This window comes from Xyrauchen texanus, chromosome 43, assembly GCF_025860055.1.
Source record: "Xyrauchen texanus isolate HMW12.3.18 chromosome 43, RBS_HiC_50CHRs, whole genome shotgun sequence".
Lineage (NCBI taxonomy): Eukaryota > Metazoa > Chordata > Actinopteri > Cypriniformes > Catostomidae > Xyrauchen > Xyrauchen texanus.
Window position 1 is genome coordinate 26,067,704 of NC_068318.1, and position 13,091 is coordinate 26,080,794.

General features: G+C 36.4%; 1 protein-coding gene across 1 annotated transcript; it reads right to left on the reverse strand.

The window, feature by feature from the left end:
- Window positions 1-1,960: 1,960 nt before the first annotated feature.
- On the reverse strand, window positions 1,961-9,829 carry LOC127636130 (alkaline ceramidase 3-like). Its single transcript, XM_052116540.1, has 11 exons — window positions 9,687-9,829; window positions 7,734-7,844; window positions 6,875-6,927; window positions 6,643-6,695; window positions 6,278-6,359; window positions 5,892-5,927; window positions 4,506-4,564; window positions 4,311-4,412; window positions 4,116-4,220; window positions 3,405-3,450; window positions 1,961-3,313 (listed from the first exon to the last, which is right to left on the reverse strand). Exons 1-11 carry the CDS (start codon window positions 9,787-9,789, stop codon window positions 3,260-3,262), a joined length of 804 nt encoding a protein of 267 aa, XP_051972500.1. The 5' UTR covers window positions 9,790-9,829; the 3' UTR covers window positions 1,961-3,259.
- Window positions 9,830-13,091: the final 3,262 nt, after the last annotated feature.

Genomic DNA, 13,091 nt, shown 5'->3' on the forward strand with positions numbered 1-13,091 from the left:
TGAGTACTTAGCACATATTTATTTGATGTAATGGACATCAAGGCAACATGGAATACAGTTTAATCTAAGACAACCTGCTCCAAATTAAAAGCAGTATTTTAACTGGCACATAAATTCATGGTCCTTTCTGTTTTTTACCCTTTTTGTTTTGACCTTTTTGCCTGTGTGCTTACATTTTATCTTTATTTTTTGGTTTGGATGGATTCTGTACCATGCATTTATGTGCTCCACCACACCCCTAGTCCTCATTTGATAATGGCTCCCACCTGTTGCCAATTACCAATTTTGTATTTCTGCCTTGTTCCTGTGTTCATCTGTTCAATTGTCTTGTGATGTCACCTGTCTCAATTTGGTTTTGTTTCTTGTTTGTTTGGTTTTGTAGGTTTCTATGGTTTGAGTTTTTCCTCTTGTTTTGTTCTTTGTTTTCCCTTTTGTTATTATTAAAGATTATTGTATCATCCCAGCCATGCATTTTAGTCCTTATCTTCCTCGTGCACTGACATTGCAATTCAGCCAGTTTTGGACTCAGTGGGCATGGGCATTTTTTCTCACCTAACTCTTGTACTGCAGTAGTCATCTCCCTTTAATGTGATCCTCATGGAACATCTGTTTCTTGCTAGACTTGACAAGCTACTCAGCTCGGAGGAGCTGGGTGAGAATTCTTTGTTGGCTCTATTAGAGATTGGTTGACCATATCTGCCAGATCAGAGAGATGGAGGCCCTGCTCAGGTGAAGGACCTCGACACCTGAGAACTCCTTTCTGCCAGTGCTCTTCACAGGGCAAGCGGCGTAGGAGGACGACCACTGCAGTCCCCTATCCTTCTCCCACCGACCAATATTCTTTCCCTGCGGTGGGCCCATCCTTCTCCAAAGTGGTTGCAACCAATTTATACCTGTCCCCACTGACAAGTCTCTATATCCAGGGATATTTCTATTTGACATCGCTCTCCTGTCTGCCCTGCCAAGTTTTGCTCCCCTGACTGCCCCGCAAGATTTTGCTCCCGTCTGCCCTGCTTAGGTCTGCTCTTGTCCCTGAGCTATTGTGGCCTTCCCCATCTGATGCCCCTTTACTGGAAACATAGGAGTTCAACTCTGCTTCGGAGCCACCCAACTCTATTCCCACTCTGGCGCCACCAGACCTCATCTCCGCTCCGGAACCCCTTAAGCTGTCCCTACCCCAGAGTTGCTTAACCCCATCCCCACCTCTGAGCAACCACCCTCATGGTCTCCTGCTCCACTGGCACCCCCCTGGACCATTCCGCCCACACCCTCCTGCTCCATAAAGTCTGGTTTTGATGCCAGGAGGCATGCATTAGAAGGATTGTCAGGGTCCTGTCTGTTTTATGCACGGTTTTTGCCATTGTCTGTCTGCACTCCCATTAGTTCTTTGTTTTGTTTGTTTGGATTCTGTGCCCCACTTGCTTGTTTGCCCCCTAGCCAGACCCTTGTTAGTCCTCATTTATTAATCATTCTCACCTGTTCCCCATTGCCCCTGGTGTGTTTATTCCTTCCTTGTTCCTGTACACATACATTTCTGAAATGTCTTGTGATGTTAACTGTCTCAAGGTATTCAGTTTCCTGTTTATTCTGCTGTCATTTTTTCCCTGTTGTTTTGTATTTCGTTAATATTTTATAATCTCAGCCCTGCATTTGTGTCCTTCTCTTCCTCGTTCCCTGACAGAAAACTATATACAATATTGTACTGCACATCTCACTTGATTAAGCTTTTCTTTTAGATCAACTGTGCTTCACGATATACTTGTGTTCTCACTGAACCATATGAACTTGGCTCAATACATAAAACAAGTGACAAGTCAATGTTAATATACACATTCATTAATAACTATGACACTGCTTTTCTGACAGTGTGCACAGTCAGTGGCAGTTCAAGTAATCCATTTTAAAACACATCTATATAAAACCAAATAATAGAAGTAAAATCTCTACTTTTTATGATATGTTTTTTATTTACATGCATGCAATTTTAAAGGAGCAACATCAAGTAAAGCATTTGAGTATCTTGTTATCTCAGCGGCTCAGTGTTAATTTACACATGATAACTCCTTCAGTACAAAAACCTGTTCCTGTTAACACTTTTTTCATATCACAACCAATATCCCTTAATTTAGAATAAATAAAATAATCCCATTGCATATTGATGGCATGAGCGGCTTCAAATGTTTAAGAGGAAAATACTGGGTCACACTTAACAATAGTGTTCATGTTACAATGTATGTATGTACTGAGCAGTTATTTATGAACAAGATGTACTTAGATTATGGAGCTGTTTGCGACTATTGTTAATTAACCATGCTGTAACTAATTATATTAATATGTACTTTATGCAACATGGACACTTATGTAACATGCTACCAAATGTTGTACCTTGTTTAAAGAAACAGGACATAAAACACATGCAATCTCTGAAAACACACAATAAAATGACCATATGTTATTAACATTATTGCATGAAATGCATTGCCAAAAGTTTCAGTGGATTTTCCAGACTGAAATGAGGAAAAACACAGATCACACTCTTGTCCAAATGCATTAACTCCCATTACATGTTCTGATTTGTTTTAACTGACCTTCATCATCTATAAATGTAGAGTGGCATTTAAAGTTTACACTACCATTATGTAGTATAATTTCACCACCTTAGTATTAATACATTCAGTACAGAATATGAATTTGTGGAATAGCTGACATAAGGTTGCTAAAGTTACCACCTCGTCTTTGGTCATGTCCACACTAATCCATCACCCTTGAAAACTCAATTTTCCATTTCTTACATGATTGTCAAAGTAAAAAACACTAACAGAGAGTGTACAAATCTCAGACCTAAGTTATATGACAGAGCAAGGACAGACTAGACATCGTTCATCAAAACCATAATGCTGTCAAAAAATATTATACATCTCAAATATTTCAGCCCAAATCCTAACCCCAAGCCCAAATTACCGCTAATTAGACCCTCTTATTTAGGACAGTTGTTGCATTGTGCAAAAATCACAAGACCACTACAAACCTCTCATTTCATCTATAATAATAATAAAAACAAACAAACAAAAAACCCTTTCCTTCATTTGGCAGCTTTTTTATAAATGCAGTTGGCAAACAGAACCGGAAGGGGAACGAGGGCATGGGGGAACCAAACCGACAGCCACTGGTGACTTCCTGTTGCCGCTGAAGCTACTTGGCCAGACCTCTTTCTGTATGAGGTCTGTGATTGGTCCATCTTCCTCCTCTCTTTTCCCTTTCAACTGGCCTTCTGAGATTCAATGTGCAGCATGGGCCAAATGCCCCATAAAAACTAAACACATGATCAAAAATCAAAACCTGACCAGAAGATCTGATCATATGTGACGTCTAAAGAAATAAATATCAAATGCAAATGCACTCACCTTCACTTTTGGTCTGTGCTTGAGGTAGGTTGACCGAATCTGAAGGCTATGGCAAAAATAAGTCAATTAATTAATCATTATTGTTTTAATACTAGCGGTAACCTGCAATTGTTACCTTAAGAAACTATTTCTACCTGATCTAACTCTTAAAATATAGTTATGTCGTGTAACATGATGAATCAAGTTGAATCAGTGACGTTAAAGGTGCACTCAATAACTTTTTGTTTGTCATCTTGGACTGACAGTGACACCTAGTGGTGTGGATGCAGCATCATTCAAAATCAATATTTTTCAATTAAACATGTCATTGTAGAAATTCACTATTCACAATCAGCCATGAGTAATTTAATTCAAGACTGAAAGTGTCCAATAACAAGACGGTTACTGAGTAGTTTTATTAAGGGAGTAGTTTTCAGCTGGTGATTCTAAAATGTTAACCCCATGAGCCCCCTGCCCCATGTAGAATAAAACAGCTTTTATAAGGTTACTGATATGACTACTCTTCATCTTGTGTGAGCGGTCATGATTTTATACATGTTTCAATAAGTATTGTAACTCAGTAAAAAAAATACTGAGTGCAAATTTAAGTTATATGTTTGACTTGAATTAAACCAGTTACTGAAGATGTTTCCACATGAAGCACATTATAACATTAACATTTATTTCAGTGTGGTATCATCTCTCCAAATGGCTTCATTTAAGGCTATGTACCTGAGAAGTATGTGTAAATATGACCCCAGGCCTGTTAGAATGTGCCACCAGGCATGAAGCTGTGTAACTGCCCCAATCACAGGGGGCATCTGTTGCCGTGTGGCTCTGAATGGGACAAAAAGGAAAAAATTATGAACAATTGAACACAGTTGCTCTTTTGTGACTGTTTATGTGATTTCACTACAGCATATCTACCTTAGAGAGTCACAAAGGATATTATCGATGTTCCATAACACAAATCCTAACAGAAAGACACTTAAAGATGTAAAGCAGAGCCCTCTGAGCCATGGATAGACCCTGCAGAGCACACAGATGATGTTTAAATCAACAAAGCACAGAATAAAAAGTTAAAAACACAGGCTAGGAAGTGATAAAGCTCCATTCACTTACCATGTGACTATGAAAATAGACCGAATCACCAAGAAAGCCACCAGTAAAGCATACATGACCTAGGGAAAATTATAAAACTGCTTTTAAAATGTGTATTTAACCAACCTATTCTCATAGAATGAATGTTAATATAAGTACATTTTTGTAAACTGAGTATTAAGTGCTACATTCTAAATTTTGCTGCAGTTTCCTGGTGAAATAAACAATAGAGGCGCTACAACAACTGTGTTTTTTATTCCCTTTCAGAAAAATCAAGACTTCAATGGCTGATTTTGGCTTTATAAAGACAAATTGTTCACTCTATTACTCACATACTGTATGCTATGCTCTTGAAACACTTTACTCTAATGCATCATTTGAAAAACTATCAATTTTAATGCTTGTATTACTGACCCACCTACATTTATACACGTATTCCAGCATGATTAGCTTTCGCTGTAGCTCACCTGAATGTTGGGCTTTGGAATCGAAACAACGAGGTTCAAGCCCAGCCGTTCAAGCAAGCTGACACGTGAGACAAAAGTGTCATAGAAACTACCCAAATGATGTGGGTGCTTCAGAAAATGTGCCTTTCATGTCACATTTGCTTTTAGGACACTATCAGTTAGGTATTGGTTTAGGGTAAGGATGCTGTCTTGTTCACCTCTCATTTGCTTTTAGAACACTATTGGTTAGGTTTAGGTTAAAGTTTTAGGTTAGAGAGATGGTTTTACTTATTAAAGCCTCCATCAAACATTTAAATTTAAAAACCTTGTCTGATTACAACACCATTTCCACTTGCTTGTGGTGCATCTAGCTATTTTCACTGGGAAATTGCAGCGAAACGTGTAATGAAGCACGTGATTTCGTTTTGCAAAAAAGTTGCCTCGGTATTGCACTTTTTATAAGATCAGGCTGTATTAAACTGTACAGTACCACTATCTGATATTTAAATAACATGACTGTTTGAATAGTGATCCTTTTATAAACTTTACAGGATAGTGTTGTGTGCGGATTTCTAGCTATGTTAGAGACATCACAGCAGTGTGTTTACAGAAACTCATGTGCCTTGAATACAGTTACCCCCAGCAGTTGTGCCATTAACAATAGAGACATACAACAAACACTGCCAGAGGACATGTTTACACACAACATTGTCTAAGAAGTTCTCAAAGGCACCTGTCAGAGGCACAAAATCTAGGAGCAACTATACCAGAAAGGTTTGAAAAAACACAAAGACGAGAAATATCAGTTTCTGAAATAACACTGCATACTTAAAAGCAAAAGTTTAATTACTAAGGAAAGTGTAATGTCATATAGTTGACAGACAAACGCAGTATATGGTGTTTTTCTGTTTGAAAAAGATTTATAAAGATTTAGAGTTAATCTAGAACTTCTAGAACTCACCTGATGAAAGATGGGCTCTTTCCACAAGAGGTAAATCTACAAAAGACACACACAGTGAGACAAAAAAAAAGAAGAATATGATGCATTTATTACACAGCCTTCTGATTGGTCAATCGATGCATTCTACATTTAATAGATTTTTAACGTAACACTCCACAGTCAATTTCTTCTCACATAATGAAATAATAATATTAATTATGTACGTGTTAGTCATGTAATAAGCTAAATTTGTACATTAAGCCGGTCCTTATTGCCAAACAAACCCCTTAAGGGTGATAATAAAAACCTGTATAATAAGTCCTGTCCAGATCACCCTGTCAGGTTTTATTTTTTGTGACTGTTCATAATTCCTTTTAGAGAATGTAGAATAGTAAAGAAAAACTTACCACACTAACAAAAATACTGAAGGTCAGCAAAAGTGTTATTGAGAAATAGTTAACTGCACGTTCTTGCTTGAAGCATTCGTACCTGTAATATTTGCATTCATATCAGTCACATGACAGAACACGGTAAGGAAAAATTATACCAGACCCACACGTGAAATATCAGTGTGAAAAAAATTTAATTTAAGATCAAACAACACTACAATGCAACAGCTTATTGATAAAAAAAAAAACACAAAACATAAAATCCACAGTGAATATCTGGTCTTCTATGTTTGTTTAGCTCATAAATAATTTTCAGAGGTTAAAGGTGAACGCATACAGTCTGATCTCAGTGCCCATTGCAGATGTGAAAAAGGTGAACTTACAGACAGTAAACAAAGATGCAGCAGCTGTAGATCATCGGAAGCTCATCCAGTAGCTAAAAGCAAAAGACAATGCAGAGACAAACATTTGTGTCTCACTTGTGTGAATTATTGCTATTGCTCTGGGCATGTACCGTTAAAAAATTGTGGCTATGAAAATGAAAGTGAAAATACGATTTTTAATATGCTTCTGAACAACATGCATAATAAACATTTCACGAAAAGTCAAGCGTACCTGCATTTCATACTGTAGTGTCATGTGAAAGCTCCATGAACCAATACCAACAGCTGTACCAAAACAAGAATACATGTGTGTCATGTGAGATGCGGTGTGTAGAGTTATATAAATTGTGTTAACTAGTTCAGCTTTTACATGATTGTAACTAATGACATTTTTTAAAGTATATATCATCCATGAAGTATCTCAATTACAACTAGACATGAAACAAAATTTGAAGTTAGCTTGACAAAGCCTTTTAAGTTTTATGGTTATACTGACATTACAGTAAAACAAACCGCCAGCTGGCTAGCAAGAGAGAGAGAGAGAGAGAGAGAGAGAGAGAGAGAGAGAGAGAGAGAGTAACTTAAAGTAGATTAAAGGCCCTTTGTGGGTTTATTTACATTAAAAATGTTGACAGATGGAATTTGAATTGCAAGCATTCAATTGGCCCATTTGAACATTCCATCATTCCATCCATTTTTGATTGTCCGCTGTGTGAAAACCGTATGTCAGATCAGTTAGACATTCCACGGCACACTATATCAGAATGATCTGAAGGAATGTGCCAAATTTGGTGTATGTAGCTTGAAAGCTCTAGGGGGAGTTAGTGTTAAAACATTTGGTCTCAGTTTAGGAGTTTGAAAAAAACCCAAACCAAGTTTGTATAATAACAGTAAATTATGTTGGCTTTGTCAAATCAACATGAGGTCATATAAGCTGCATGCATAATAATAAAGCTATAGCAAAATTTAGTTTCAAATCATTTTAGATGGAGTATATATATATAGCATGTCACAACATAAGACGTCAACTTAACAAAAGTATTTCAACTAAACAATATCATGAGAGAAAGATATACTTTGTCTGTTCTTACCAGCAAGTCCTAAAAATGACCACACATAGCGTACTTCCAAGCCATCTTTACATGTTTGAATGGCTCCATAAATAGGAGGGAGGATCATTATCAGGTTACTGACCGTGTTCCCTAGAGAGGGAAAAGAAAACAAGACAATGCTGTTGAAATTTCAACACAAAACATTCTACAAAGCAGGAGTTCTCAAATAGATTTCTTGACGAGAATATGCTATTAAGTGTGAATGGACAATACTTTCATGTCATGATTAATTGTATTGCACTTACAATTAACAAATAGCATATTATTGAGTTTCATGGACATTAATATGGTGAAATATTTAAGCTGCACATAAAAAATTCCACTTGAATGGGCATGAACAATATTTGAGTGAACTTCATCCAAACTGGTGTCTTAGCTGACCAGCAGCTGCCAGCCTGCTATTGTCTCTTTCCTGAGTCCAAGAAAATGAAATCTATGTCAGAATGAGTTAACACAGTGTATGCAGGCCTTTTGTGTCACTGTTTGGATACATGGCTTGTTATCCTGAACATGGCACATTCCTTCACAAGGCAACAAGTTCCCAGTCGACCAATAGCAAAGAGCCTTCTGATCTGGATGGGTCTAAAATTCCTGCACTTTCATTGTCAAGATACTTGTAGCATCATTTGGGGTTCCTCAGATGCAACATTGGCAGAACCCTCTGGAGGACCACTAAAGGAACTTCCATATATTTTAAGTTTGACTATAATGGGGTAGGCCTACCTGAAGAAAACATTAATTCACAGAAAAGATTTTTAAAACTTTTTCTGAGAACTGAAAGGGACTATAGTCCCTCCTGCATTTAGAACTAATTCTAACTGCTGTCTGCAGCAAACACCTTTGAAAACTAACTCAGGGACAGATAAAATGTTGAACCACAGACCAGTTCACAACATACAAATGTGTCTGTCACTCAATGCACTTTGGCCAACTTATCAGATTTTGTGTACTTCCACAACACACATGTTAATTTATTGACTAGCCTACTCAGTATCTTTTTAAATCTTTCCACATTATTCTTAATTTCAGAAACTGTATAATCAGCAGTCAAGCAAAACGTTTGTGCATTAACCACTTTTAACCAACAATTAAAAGCTATTTGTAATAAACACATAAAATCTATGTCTGTGTGATATCAGGGTGGTATTTACATTTTATTGTATTTTAAATTATGAACTACCATGCTACATGTTTACGAAAAAGCCAAGTGATAAACATGCACATTTTTGTCTCTTTAATACTGCATTAATAATTCTGGCATGTGTGTTTCAAAGTTATGTAGCTGCTTAAGCGTATTATTAATAGTTTATAACCACGTTGAACTGACTGATCTTGATTCCAGAAGCTCTGAAAAGAGGTTCTGCTCACATTTGAAATAACACACAGATGATACTCATTGATTTCGCTATTAGTCAGCACCGTCGGCATGAGCTCGTCCCCAAATACAGCCACACGTTGGATTTCATTCATGCCCTCTACCTGTCACTTGTGCGTTTTTATTTGTTATTGGATTTTATGATTTGAGTCCAACATGCACTTTAGCGGACGGACTGGTCTCTGCTGGCCTCTAAAAGCAGCCAAGATACGAATCCACTATGGTACAGGTTTGGCTCATGAATATGAATTATATTACGCTGACGTAGACTCATAAACTTCCGATGAAAAATGTGAACAAGGCTTGGCTTTTTAATATTAATTACGCCATGTTTACGCTGCTCCGTAGCCTTCCAATGGCGACTTAACTGATATGCTGACGTCACGCGTTACCCACCCAATAGCAAATGCTTGCCTCATGAATATTAAGTGCTAAACCTTCTCTATAGTATGATTCGAAAATTCTCCGCTTTCTCGTATAACATCCGTGTTTACCATCCTACACAACCACGAACCGCGTGTTCCGGAAACAAGCGGACCGTTCAAGTTCATACTTACAGAATTCTGCGATGTAATACGAGACCACATAATTCTCTTCACACCAGTCGAGAGTTGAGGTCGGTGTTCCCCAGTATCCCGGCCTGTCCGCTGCCGGAGCCATGATGACAGAGAACGTGAGGTCTGACCGGGGGAGGATGACAGAGAACGTGAGGTCTGACCGGGGGAGGGGGAGGGAGGGAGGAGTTGTTCTTATGGTAACGGACTCCGTGCTCCATCCAAGCTGAACATGTTAACGTGCGATAGCAGCTTCATTGCAAACAAAAGCCTACTGTACCGTGCATTATGAAGGACAGTGTAGTATAGTATATAGACTGTGCAATTCAACTTATATTATGGAGCTGTATTATTTGGCGTTTTATAACAAAGTCAGAAAGTTATATTAATTTATTTTCCTGTTCAAAGTGGATGACCACAAAAGGTCATGCTTAATGCTACACGAGGAAACAATGAAGTGACCCTCCCACCTCTAAATAATAACCAAATAATAACAACAAACTATAAGTGTTCAGAAAGAAACTATTGTCATTAGATCACATTTTGATCATGGTGCTTTGTTCCACAGGTAATGGCAACATTTTAACTGGCCTGTTGCATTATGACATCCCTTCTTCTCCAGAGAACAAACGAATATTTGTAGAAGAATATCTCAGCTCTGTAGGTACAAGTGAATGGGGACCAAAACTTTGAAGTGCCAAAAAGCACATAAAGCCGGAATAAAATTAATCCACAAGTCTCCAGTGGAATAATCAATGTCTTCTGAAGTGATCAAATCAGTTTTGAGTGAGAACAAGCCAAAATGTAACTACTTTTTCACGGGACACCTTGCCATTTCAAGCTCGATTACATTTCCTTGCACTTGACGCACGCACAGATCGCTAGCTGGCCCTATAGAAAGCATAATCAAGCTTGATCGACAGACATGATTCAGAAGACATGGATTAAACCACTGGAGTCATATAGATTACTTTTATGATGCCTTTATGTACTTTTTGGAGCTTCAAGTTTTGGCCAATACTGGATACACATATGGACCTATGAAGGTGAATCAATGAAGAAAGAATTTTAATTTTTGGGAGAACTATTGCTTTAACAGATTGTTTGTGTACAGTACAACAGTCCCATTGTACTTTGATTAACATTTATTTGTACACTGTATGTTCATATTTGAATGTACATGAAAAACGAATTTAAGCATATTAAATGTTAAAGAAACAAATTTATAGCCTGACAGCAAATTTATGTAAGTATTTATGAAATCGTGTTTATTGCCTTTCAGAAAGACATTAATGGTAAGATTTCTGTGCAAAGACACAAGTCTTTTTCATTTTCACCCATAATGCCATTTTTATCTTGACATTTTTGTCGGTTGAAGGTTAATGCTGATGTGCAATGAAAAGCATTCTACATATGATGAGATAACAGAGTTCACACTTGTGACTGACAAACCTGTTTCTTTTGAATACCTAGTCTTATCAAAAACTTAAACACAGATGAAGAAATGATAAATGTCCGTCGTGTTATACAGCTTTCAATACACGAACTTTCTCACAGATAAATTGACAACGCGTGCAGAGATTCTTGCTGCCGCACAGTTCATAGCAAGTCGACGTTAATGCAGTTTTAGTGGCGCCCACTAGATGTCACTAAAGGTTTGTGCGGGTCGTTCAACGTCTTATATGGCAAGCCAATAGAGTTTTTCTAGCGTTACTCGTTGTAATTGTAAATGTACTTGTAATATTTCAAATAAAGAGCTGTACAATATATTTTCTACTAGTAAGAATTCCAATTACAGAACCCTCTATTTGCATTTCTAATAAGAATGCCATTGAGAGCTCTTCAATTGAATTACAGAGCTCTGTAATGACATTTCACTTGTAAAGACTCCAATTAAAGAGATCTACAATTGCATTCTTACTAGTAAAAAAAATAATCTATTCATTAGATGCAAAAAAAAGAAGTGATTACACCCATTTTCCTTCCCAATCCTGCCTGAGGTAGCCTGCATTTCAAAATAAAGGCCATGTGTGACATGGTAAGATATTAGCATGAAATATTTTTACAAGCTTATTTAGCAAACATATTGAATTCATTCACATAATGTCAGAATTATCGAGAATATCAAGATAAAATATGCTTTGAAATTGAAGGACAATATTTAATCACCATATTAATTCACCTCTGTATACTCTTAAATTATTATAATAATTGTTTTTTTTTTCACATGTCAGAAACTCATACAATCCAATGTGGTCTGCATCATCTAGAGTATAGTTCTGACAAACCTGCCGGTCAGAAACTAGTGAATTTTGTCTTGAAAATTATAAAAAGGATTCGTTTTTAGTTTTTTTATCAAAATGGTTTGAATGTAAATGTGTACATTGTGTAAAAGTTTGAAAAGAGTACGGAGATACGTGAAAAACAGTAGAAAGACAAGTAGTTTTAATATTTTGTTTTAATGAATCATAAAGGTGATTGCAAATTATTTCTTAATTTTTCTGCATATAATTTTTTTTATTTATCCTGGCATTGTTTTTCCTTCATTCAGAAGTTGAGCCCAATGTACGAGATACCTGACAAAAATAAAATAATAATTTGTAATTATTTTAATCTTTTTAATAAATGTATAATATAATATAATAGATAATAATATATAATCATATACTGTGTATTCATAATACATTTTGTGCCCCCAATACATATTTATATTCATTTTCCCACCTGCCAATTTTTACAAGCCATATGAATATGAATATGCATGAGGCCCCATTACCATAATGAGATGGCACTGATTAGAGAGCTCTACGATGCATTTTTGTAAGAACCACTATTGTAGAGCTCTAAAATTACATTTATACAAGTAAACATTCAATTACAGAGCTCTACAATTGCAATCTTACAAGGAAGAATTCAGATTACAGGGCTCTGCAATTGCATTCTTATATTCTATAGTTACTATATTAAAAAGTAAATGTAGAGCTCTCTAACTGGAATTCTTACTAGTAACAACTAGTAACAACTCAATTAGAGAGCTCAGTAATTAAAAATGAATGGGAGTCAATGGAAACATGTGACAAGTAAATATATAATTAGAGAGCTCTCTAATTGGAATTTTAACTAAAAATACAAATAGAGAGCTCTGTAATTGTAACTCTTATTAATGGAAATTACATTATAGAGCTCTGTAACTAGACTTCTTACTAGTGAAAATGTAATTATAGAGCTCTGTAACTAGACTTCTTACTAGTGAAAATGTAATTATAGAGCTCTGTAACTAGACTTCTTACTAGTGAAAATTAAATTATAGAGGTCTTCAATTGGAATTCTTACTAGTGAAAATTTTATTATTGAGCTCTGTAATTGAAATTCTTATAAGTGGAAATAAAATGATAGAGCTCTGTAATT